At 45.0% G+C, this 11,140-nt stretch overlaps 1 protein-coding gene across 1 annotated transcript in view; it reads left to right on the top strand.

The window, feature by feature from the left end:
- The first annotated feature begins 290 nt into the window (after positions 1–290).
- The window catches only part of POMP (proteasome maturation protein), a 12,896-nt gene continuing 2,046 nt past the window's right edge, over positions 291–11,140 (top strand). Inside the window, exons 1-4 of the mRNA XM_019530131.1 lie at positions 291–386; positions 4,836–4,933; positions 6,273–6,333; positions 10,344–10,445. Coding sequence (XP_019385676.1) covers positions 384–386; positions 4,836–4,933; positions 6,273–6,333; positions 10,344–10,445 — 264 coding nt within the window. The 5' untranslated portion in view covers positions 291–383. The remainder of the gene's footprint in view (positions 387–4,835; positions 4,934–6,272; positions 6,334–10,343; positions 10,446–11,140) is intronic.

Here is an 11,140-nt window from a genome sequence, read left to right as displayed (position 1 = left end):
CTGGGTGGCCAGGCCCCAGGGCCCGCAGAAAGCAGCCTCATGGGCTGAGACAAGCTCCAGCCTCCCGCCCAGTGCGGCTGTGTGAAGCCTTTGGGACAGCTCAGGCTCATACTTGCGAATCCCCTGAATCGAAGGCAACCATTTCTCCCTGACTTAAGCCCTGTCTGTCAGAAGCTGGTCCTCACTCAAGCGCATGCGCCTAACCCCCTCCCCGCCAGGCAGCCGCCTCGACGCACCTCTCAAAGCGCCAGCTCGCAGCCCAGCCTGGCCGCGTTCCGCTCCTTCCTTGCCTGGCTGGCGCGTCGTGTGACGCAGCACGCTGCGTGTGACGCAGTACGCCAGGTTGGGAGCGGACGTGCGGGCGGAAGCAACGTGTCGGCAAGATGGTGAGCGGGAGCGGGGGGCGCGCGGGGCTGGGCGGCGGGGGAGGGTCGCGGTTGAGTTGGGCCGGGCCGGGCCGGGCAGGGCGGGAAGCAGGTAGGTGGTTGCGCTGCGCTGGGCCGGCCCTCCCTCAGTCGGGCAGGGCTGGGAGCGCAGTGCTGAGTCACGAGGGCGGTTTGTCCCTGCGGGGCGGGGGGCGATTAAACGGTCTGGCCCGTCACCCCCCGCCCCGCTCCTCTCCCCCGCTGCCAGGGGCCGGTGGCGCTTCGTCTCGAGGCGGATGGGCTCTGCCTTCACCTTCGCCTCTGGGCCCTGCCAGTGTCCGGAGAGTCGTGTTCCCCCCCCAGCAGCCTAGGAAGCACTTATCAGCCAGGGTCTGAGGCAGCCTGGGATGCCCCAGGATCTTCTCAAGAGTGTTGCAGCGCCCTGCAGTACTGCACCAGGCTCACAGGATCAACCCCACGCTAGACCTTCACTACGCCTGAAGAGGGGTGTTTGTGCCCAAAAGCTTGCGGAGAACACACTTTCCAACTTTTTAGTTAGTCTAATAAGAGGCATCACATCTACCCAAAGAGCCTGGTCTGCAGGGACAAAACTATGCATGTTCCCATGGTGGGGAGTTCCTGTTCGGGCACTGTCCCACAGCAGTGCTGCTTTGGTATTTTTCAGTAGCAAAAGCAGAGTGAAAACGTAAGAGCTGGCATTTTCCAAGGGGGGCCATGAGTTTATACTGGGGGGATGCAAGCCTTAAAAGGTAGAGAACTACTGCCACAAGGAAACCAGGGGCCCGAGGGTAATGTCCGTGTCTTGCCACAGCCAGGACAGGGTGTTAAAATGTGCTCCAGGGATCCAAGGAAAAAGGTTTTGCCCCTTCTACAGAGGAAGGAGAAATCACCAGGCAAAGTTTGTGCCCCTATGACTGAGAGAAAATTCTTTCCTGGTCCCAAGTAAGGCTCCTAAGTGGAAGAGTAAGTCTTTTTAACCAGGAACCTTTGGGGGGGGGGGACGTTAAGTCCCAGCAAAAATATTTGCAGGTTCCAGTCAGAATCAAGGCTTGACTGTGGGCAGCACCTGTTGCTTCTGAAGAAGGTGGAACACCCCCCCCCCCCCCCCCCCCCCGCTCTGTAATGGGGGGGGGGGCGGGAAACATTCCTCCCTGGCCCCACATGGCAATCAGCAAAGCCCAGAAGCATGGGATAAGCAGACACCATGCCAAGTGGTGGGTAACCGGGGGATGCATGCGCTACTCCCCATATCAAAAACCTGAAGTGAAGAGTCAGAATTCCCTTTTCTGTCATCCTATCTGCTCCATAAATTTGTTACAGCTCTTTAATTTTGTTTCATAACCATTGTGGTTGTAGAGCTGCTGTTTCATTCTGCTCCTGCTGAGCATGTCCATCTCCAATTTCCACCTGCCTTGGCCTGCAGAGCTGTCTTCCTGATCACTGAATGATGTTCTGGGAGGTCTCTGTTGGTGGTATAAGGGGATTTCTTGGACTTCCCAACACACTGAGTTTTTGTAGCATTACTTGACTCCAAGGTGTGGTAGTATAAGCCAAAACTTTTATAAGTTTCTGCTTATGCTTCATCTCTCTGGGCCTTGCAAAGTTTAGTTTTAAATGCTTCGTTTCGTTTCACATCAAGCATAAGAATTCTCATGACAGATCAGACCAGGGTTTCTTTAGCTCGGTATTCTGGCTCCGACAGTGGCAATTTGCAAATGTCTTTAAAGAAAAGTATTAGAAATAGGCCACATGTGGAATTACCTGTCCCTGTCATTCCCTCCCAGTCACCAGCAACAAGTTACAACCCTAATTGTTATGTATAATAGCTCCTGTTGGACTGATCCTCCAGAAGTTGTCTAATCCCTTCTTCAACTTGATTATACTATTGGTCTTCACAATGTCCAGTAGCAATGATTTGCACATTAATTAGACATTGAGAAAGTTGCACAAGCTTCTGGAAGAGTTTGGGAATGCTAAACCAAGCCTATGGGCAGCAATGGAGTGGGCCCACCACTGGGAAAGATCAGACTACTTCTACAGTGTTTTATAGCAACACCAAATGATATTCCTCCCTGGGCTCAACCTTGACAGAGAAGCATGGGTCAAGCTGAACAGAGTGAGATCTAGATACAGATGCTTCAAAACAACACTTCACAAGGTGAACATTTTGGACACCTCCCTGTGTGAATGCAGTGTCCAACAAACAACACAGCGCTTAAGCAAAAGCTGCAATCTTTACAAATGCCCAGATGGGGCAGATGGAATCAGCACGTGGAGTGATAACACCAGGCAGTGGCTCATAGATTTGGATATCTGACACCATACAAAAAAGAGACATTGAGAACAATAATACTTCCATGCACCTGTTTTAAGTGTGCTCCCTGATTAATTCCTTTGTGCTCCCATGCCTCTTGGTTCTTGTATTATGATGCCCGATAAAGAACAATTCCTGTTCACTTATTTGTTTATTAGATTTATGTCACCCTTTCCCACAAAGGCTCAGGGTGGCTTGCAGTAAGAGAATAAAATAACTTCTAAAATCAGTGAATGTGCAACTGAACAGATCAACTTATAATAGCAAGTAAAGCATCAAGAGAGAACAGAACCATCCCTTAACAATATTTAAGTCTAGTCCTGCTTTCTGTATACCTGGCAAAATAGGAAGATTTTACAGCAGTTCCGAAAGATGTCAAGGCTGGGGCTCTGTCAGGCCATAAGGTGAGGAGGGCATGTTTTTGCCAAACAAATATGATGCATTCACGGCATTTGCAGGAAATTGCTCTTAGTTGACCATAGGGTTTGGGATAAGGCATAAAAGGAAGAAGGTGATACCTTGGGTATCCAGGGCCCAGACTTTTTAGGGCCTTAAAAGTGGAAGCAAGCTCTTTGAATTGTACCTAGAAATCTCAGGAAACCATTACATTTATTGGAGACCTGCCATTGTGCACTCCTGCAGCCCCCCATCAAAAGGCATGCCACCATGTGCTGCACCAACTGTCGCTTCCAGATGTTCATCAAGGGCAGCCTTGTGTAGAGTGCATTGCAGTAGTCTAGTCTCAAGGTTACAAAAGCGCAGCTAAGTGGCCAGATCTGAATCTGAAAAATGGGTCACAGCCTTCTCAGCAGATGGAGCCAGTAAAAGGCATTGCTACCTGTCACTGCCACCACCTTATTCCATAACTTCATTGTTTTGTAGACCTCTCTCATATCCCCATTCATCTTCTCCATTCCAACCTGAAGTATCTCTGCTTTTTAAGTCCCTCCGTCTATGGCAACTATTCCAGATTCTTCTTCTTTTATTATAGCCTTTTTTCTGTATCTTTTCCAGTTTTACTGCACCCTTTTTGAGAGAGGTGATCAGAAGTCAACACGGTACTCAAAAATGTGGGCATATCATGACTAGATATGTCATTTCTTCCTCTTCAATTTTATTTACTGAATTCTATTCTGTTTCTCCTCATAATTCCCTTAATATTGTACAGTTTAGTGAACAGTGCTGTTGTTTTTATACATGTTTTGATCAAAAAGTTCTAAGACTTGATGTTTGGGGTATCGTTCATCAGGAGTTTGTACCAAGTGGTCAAACAATCAATCAGGCCTTTTATAAAGAGGTTTTGATTCAACTGAGGGATGAAGTTAAAAGAAACTGCTGTGAGCTACTTGAAAATGATAGATGGTTTCTGCACCATGACAATGCTCCTTCGCATGCTGCGGTCTCCATTCAAGAATTTTTGGCTGAAAAAAACATTCCTGTGATACCGCACCCTCCGTATTCACCTGACCTTGCCCCATGTTATTTTTTTTTTTTTTTTTTTTTTTTCTGTTCCCAAAAATCAAAATGAAGCTGAAAGGAAGGAGATTTGATGACGTTCCAACCATCCATAAGAATGTGAAAGTGGAACTCAAAAAACTCACAGCTGAAGACTTCCAGCATTGCTTCCGAAAGTGGCAGGAACGTTGGGACAAGTGCATATCATCTGGGAGAAGATTACTTTGAAGGGGACAGCTCATAAAAATGTTGTTTGTACACTATTTTTTAAAATAAAGGCTAAGTCTTAGAACTTTTTGATCACCCCTCATATTTGTATTACTTTAGTGCCCAGAAATTTCATTCAGCAGCCACCCCATAAGTAGGCATTATATGTACATATAGTAAAAGACAGCAGCTGTTCTTGTTGAGAATAAACAGAAAAGCATAGTGGATAAGGTGTTACCATTATTGCATTATTCCAAGAGGCTTAAGCACCTTACGCTTAATCAAGTGGAACTAAAATCTTAAAGCAGTCCTGCAACATAAGGCTGGTACACATGTAGCTTCAAAGATCCATTGACTAACTTGGCAGATATATTGGCCCTCATACCAAAAATCAATTAAAATTTAAGTTGTCTGAGGTACTTTAAATGAGGTGTAATTTGTTAAGGTGACCCTCGCTTTTTTTTTTGTTTCAGAATTCCAGAGGATCTGGATCTCAGCTGAAGGACAGTATCCCAATTGCTGAGTTTTCAGCAAGTGGACCGTTTGGAGGTCATGATATTCTGCGCAGAGGGTATACTTTACTGTCTTGTTAATATCTTGTCCAATAATAAGTTTAAATCAAAGGACATATGACCAGGGTTTGAATTACCGGGGGGGAGGGGGGGCCTCAGAGGGGCTAAGCCCCCGAAAAAACGGGAGCCTCTCCCCAGTAGCTGGGCAGAAACTGCTGTTTAGCGTTGGGGAAAAGTGGGCCCTCCCCACGTTGTTGCTGCCGGGTGCTTTTTGCTGCAGATGCCCAGAGCATGCTCCCAGACTGCCTTGCGGCTTCTGTCCATTGCCACCACCTCCAACCCCCAAAGAGTCAAAGTATAATTCAAAGACTGCATATGATATTTTCTTCCTGCATACTATGCGCATGTTATTTCTGAATAGAAATTTCTTGGTAAACATAGTTTGTCAGAAGTTACTTTTGGTGAATCGTACAGTGGTGGGGGGACTTCAAGGGGTATCCAGTTCTACCCTCTGCATGTATGCAGGAATGCTGTTCCTAAGTCATCCCTGCCCAATGGTTATCCACCCTCATCTTGAAAACTTCCAGTAAAAGGAGGTTTTCTATGACTTCTGTGGACAGTCTTTCTCATTTTCTCACTGTTTTAACAGTACAGTTGTCCTGCATAAAGCTTGAATTTCCTGTTTAAACATTATGCTCACAAGTTAATGTTATCAGGCCTGTTATTAATCATCTGTCTAAGGATATGAGCAACTGAACAAAGCTTTAATTATCTTCCCTTTTCTCATGCATCCAAAAAGCGCAAGCTCACCAGTCATAACAAATAAAGTGGACAATGGTGCGTGTTCTTCTAATAGTGACCCAACTACTATTAATAATGTGATTCAAAAGTCTTATCCTTTCACTTTGTGATAATGTGTATAAAACAGGTTGCCAAAACTGTGTGCATACAATTTTTGTAATAATAATATAATTCTAAAACAAATATAAGTATGTTTGGAATGTAACGTTCATGTCATATAGGTACAGAAGAAAATCTTAAGTTTGCATGCTATCCAGACTGAAATAATTTAGTCAGAGTGATTGCAACATCAAAGCATATGCTGTGTAGATCTGTGAAGTCCAAAGGCAGCCATTCAGGTTAGATATGTCCATTTGCGAACGGAGTCAGTGACTGCTGCTGTGTTGAGTTTTAATTAGGGGAGGAAAAGTGGACTGAAGTTTTTATACATATTTTATTGTTATGATTTTCCTGTAATTTTAGTTCTTGTGTTTCTACACCATTGAGGAAGATGCTAATTTTCAAATTACTTTTTCACCACAGCCACCAAGTTTATATCTGGAATTAATCAGAATACAGATTAGAAAATTGTGACATTACATTTTGTTTTATTTTTAGGTTTACAAGTGTGAAAAATGAACTGTTGCCCAGCCATCCTTTGGAATTGTCAGAAAAAAATGTAAGTGTGGCAATGACTTTAATTACTTTTTATTTATATTTAGTATCACTGATGATAAAATTGAATTTCAGGCCATTGTTATTGCTAATTTCTTGACCTCTACAGTTTCAGTACATCATTCATATATGGGCAGGCTTCTAGTATGAAGGACAATAAAATGCATAGTAACTGTATCATTTCATTATAATTAATGCCATTATCATTCAGCTTTAAAATTGTTTGTTTTTGGAGGGGTAATCTTTAAAACCTACATTTTTCCTGCTGTCTGTATCTTAAACCTTACTTTAAGTAGAAAACAGTTGGCAAATAACAGTAATTTTTTTAAAGGTTGTTGTTACTGGTCTTCTACTAAAAATAGACCATTTTGTTATGTTTTGAGAGGAATAGTTTTTCTCTTCATTTATATTCCTGCATGCTTGCGGTTGAAATGTTTTTGGTTTTAACATTGGTGTACTTCTACCAGTAGACTGTTGCCATGGACATTGTAGTTTGTGAAATAGAAAACAGATAGCAATAATATTTTCCCCAAATTCTGTTATCTTCTATTATGGATTGTGCAGCTCTTATCAATACATCAGTGCAAAACTCAGAGCCAAAACTAAACCACTCTAATTTTGAAAACTTTAAAATCATTTTATTTGTATTTTGTAGTATTATTTAGTCCATCAAAACTTATTTTATTCTCAGAAGCCAGTATCTACCTAAGTGGGTTTGCGGAGTATACTTCATGTTGTCAGTTAATTCCAAGAGCACCTACTGAAAGTCTAGACTCTAGATAAGTGATTTTCAGTCTGAGTACTGTGAAACCTTAGGGTGCTCCAGATCTTTTGAAGGGTGCAATGAAGTGTGAGGAGCTAAGCCAGGTGTGAAAAAATAATCAAGGATATAAGCACTGCAATATGTAAATTAATTTTTGAAATTGAGTGGCGCTCCATTCACAAAAGTTATGGAGGCCTTGAATCCAATGAGGGGTGGGTACCCCATGTCCAAAAAGGTTGAGAACCACCGCTGTAGATGAAGAGTTCTCAACGTTTATGGGAGGGGCAAAATACTGCTTGTGGGCTGGATCTGCTGCCCAACTGACAGGATACGGCCTCTGGGCCAGATTTGACCCCAGCTAGCTGAATCCAGACTGTGGATGCCCCCATAGTACTCTAGGGCAGTCCACGCCATGCTTCCACCAGCCCAGGCCCCAGCCAGCATGCACAGTTTCCAGGAGGACTTCCTGGTGCAGCTGCAATCGCCTAGGTGCTGCTCTGCTCCCCTTACTTCTAGCTATGGCTCCTACTTCTGGTCCCGCCCTCATTATGCCACTCTAAGCAAAGGGACAGATGAGCTTCAGCTGGATGCCTCCTGCCTTGGCGCATACAGTTCTGACTCCAGCTCCTGATGCCTTCCATCTGCTCTACCCGCCTGGAGCAAGGAGCAGCCATTTGCAAGCTGGTGGAAGATGGCTGGGGCAGTAGCTGCCCAGCTAAAGCTTCAATATCTGCATCAATGACCTGGAAGATGGTATAGAATGAACACCCAGCAGGTTTGCAGGTGGCACCAACTTGGGGGGAGTAGTAGCTACGCTGGAGGGTGGACCTAGGATTTGGAGTGACCTAGACAAATTGGAGGACTGGGACAAAAGAAATCTTGTGAGGTTCAACAAACAGTCCCCTGCACTGCTACAACCTGGGGACTGACTGGCTGGGCAGCAGCTCTGCAGAACAATAAGCTGAATATGAGCCAACAGTGTGACCTTCTTGCAAAGCAGGGAAATGGCATACTGGGCTGCATTGGTTGGTGTATTGTCAGCAGGTCAAGGGAAGTGATTATTCAGCACTTGTGAGGCCAAATCTGGACTACTGTGTTCAGTCTTGGGCCCACCCAGTACAGAAAGGCTGTGGACCAATTGGAGAGAGTCCAGTGGAGGGCAACAACAATGGTGAAGGGGCTGGGGGACATGACTTCTGAGGAGAGGCTGAGGATAGTGGGCTTATTTAGTCTGGAAAAGAGGAGACTGAGAGGAAATTTAATAGCAGCCTTCAACTACCTAAAAGCATGTTTGAAAGAGGATGGAGCTAGACTGCAGCAAGGGAGGTTTAGGTTAGAAATTAGGAAGAATTCTCTCACTAGGAGGGTAGTAAAACACTGGAACAGGTTTACCCAGAGAGGTTATGGATCCTCCATCCTTGGTATGGACCCTCCATCCTTGGATGTTTTTGAGACTCAGCTAGACAAAGCTTTGGCTGGGATGATCAAATTGAGGATGGGCCTGCTTTGAGCTGGGGGTTGGACTACTTGATCTCCTGAGGTCCCTCCCTGTGCTATCATAGAAAATCATTTTCTATCATAGAAAATCATAGAAAATCATTTTTCTATGATTCCTTCCTTGCCCACCCAGAATGGCAAAACAGGGGTAGGAGAAGGTGATATTGCTGGTGGAGGTGAGGGAAGAAGAGCAGTACCCAGTTGGCTGTGTACATGCCAGGAACAGCCCCACTGGAAGCTATGTGTAGGCCAGGGCTGGGGTTGAGCTGCTGAGCTGGTGGGTGCAGGCAGGAGCATGGCATGGGCTGTGCCAAGCAGAACGCTGCCGGGGCAGCTGCGTACTCTCGGAGCTCTGTTGCATGTGCCCCTTCCCCCCGTCCCCCTTCACCCCCTTCCTCTCCTTACTCCCAGCTGGCTTCTGGGACCTAGCACCCGGGCTGCTCCTTCATATATACACGCACACACACCCTGTACATATACCCTCTAACGGCAGGGGCATGCAGGGAGTGGATCGCAGTTCGGCCCAAACCCTGGAATTGAGCTGTCACCACCCAGCGAACTGGCCCTATGATCCCGACCTCATCTGCCCCAAAACACTGTTCCCCACCTAGTTAAAGCCCCATAGGGAGTTTGGGTGAGTTGGTGGAGGGGTGTGGGTTACTGACCTGGCCTGTGACAGGTCATCAAACTATATGTGACCCTTGTGCCCAGATAATCCCCACCCTTGCTTTATAGGCCCAAAGCACTCCTCCACAACTATTCTGAATTTAGTAGTAAATTCTTCATATGTGAGCAGAAGGCACTCCTCCTTTTCCCTGCAGAAGAGAGATTTGCACCCCTGCCTTTGCCTGAATGCATGGATCCCAGGAGGTACTCCTTGCCCCCTGGGAAGCACTGGGGTAAGGGGAGCACTTGCTGTATTCTGGCTGTGGTGGTCATATTGCTGGTCTGGGCTCTTAGACGGGTCAGCAGGACCAGTTTCATGACTGCCGGTCCCATCAGGTTGGGCTGCCGTGGGCTATCCCGTACCTGCTGCAGCCACTTCCAACTCCAGCCTTGCATAGTGTCTCCTAGAAATAAGTGTGGCAGGGCATCATCCTTAAAAGGATCTCATAGCACTTCAATTGAGAATCTTATCTAGATTAAGCATTTACTTTTCTGAATTATATGGTGAAAAAAGTGTATAACATATATTTAAGAGAAATAATGCCTAGTTTCTGGGGCCCTATAAACTTCTAGTGCTGGATTTAGGAGAGAACTTGTCAACTGATTCATTTTTTTTAAAACAATGGTCAAAAAAGGACATGAATTGTGTGTCAGTTTCTAAGGCCTGCTTTGGTTTTTCATTTTAAATCTAGTGACCTAGCTTTTCTATTTCTTGCTTGGATATTGCTAATATTGCTAATATTTTTATTAACACTTGCTTGGAACTGAATAGTTTTGAATACAGATCAATACATGTCTATACTACTAGGTGGAGTCAAATGTATTCTGACAATAACACAACAGGTAGGGTTGACATACTTGACTTATGACTAGACTAGTGAGATTTGCTTTCTCACTTAAAAGAAAATATGTTAATGTTTGGGTATTTTTCATGTACACCAAGATGTTGGTAAGCAATATCTGTTTTCTGTATTTCCACTTTTTGGTGATTTGATTCATTGGCATGTTCACTGAAAAACAATTTTAGAAATACTTTTTCTGTCACTGTTTTTGAAGACATCTCTCTCAAAAAAGTCTTCTCATTATAGTTTCAACTGAATGAGGATAAAATGAATTTTGCAACCCTGAGAAATATTCAAGGACTTCATGCACCTTTAAAGCTGCAAATGGAATTCAAAGCAGTGAAACAGGTAGGCCGTTTTTAGTTACTTTGGGAAAATAAATTGCTTCAGTTAACTTCACTATCTGGAAAAGGGTTCTTTTAGAAGCATCTGTTTACTTCAAAATATGTTGGATAGCTGCTTAAAGCAAACTCTTAACATGGCTCTTTCAGTAATTCAATTGCATTTTAATACTTTACATCTTAGAAACTTTCAGAGTTGCTGCTTCAGTTAACACCAGGTAAAGTAGGCTTGAGCAGTTTAACACTGGGTGTTCTCCCTTTCTGCAGAATTTAGCAGAGCCACAGGAATGCAGTATTGGTTCCTAAAAACAATACTCTTTGTCTTGCTTTCTATGCAAAACTTTTGAACTTCATAGGAAGGGAATCCCTGCTCTTGCAGATGAGAGGAATTTCTTGGACTGGAAAGAGAAAGGAAGACGTCAAGATTACAAATTCTCTGCCCCTCTTCCTTTCAACATTTTCTGATATTGTGATCCGCCAGCTGGAGGAGCTCCAGGCCACAGTCCAGAGACTGCGTGCCATCAGGGACTGCGAGCAGGAGAGAGACTTCTACTGCCAGGCCCTTCTCCCCCGGGAGCCGCAGGGGAGAGCTCCGTCTCTCTCCACGACTAAGGAGGACTCTGGGACCTCCTGCTCTGCCCAGTCAGGGGCATGGACCAAGGTGGTCAAGGGCCCCAAGGCCCACCGCACCAAGGCCCCTCC

This window comes from Crocodylus porosus, unplaced genomic scaffold (assembly GCF_001723895.1).
Source record: "Crocodylus porosus isolate Cpor-Errol unplaced genomic scaffold, CroPor_comp1, whole genome shotgun sequence".
NCBI lineage: Eukaryota > Metazoa > Chordata > Crocodylia > Crocodylidae > Crocodylus > Crocodylus porosus.
This window is presented reverse-complemented; position numbering and strand designations above follow the sequence as displayed.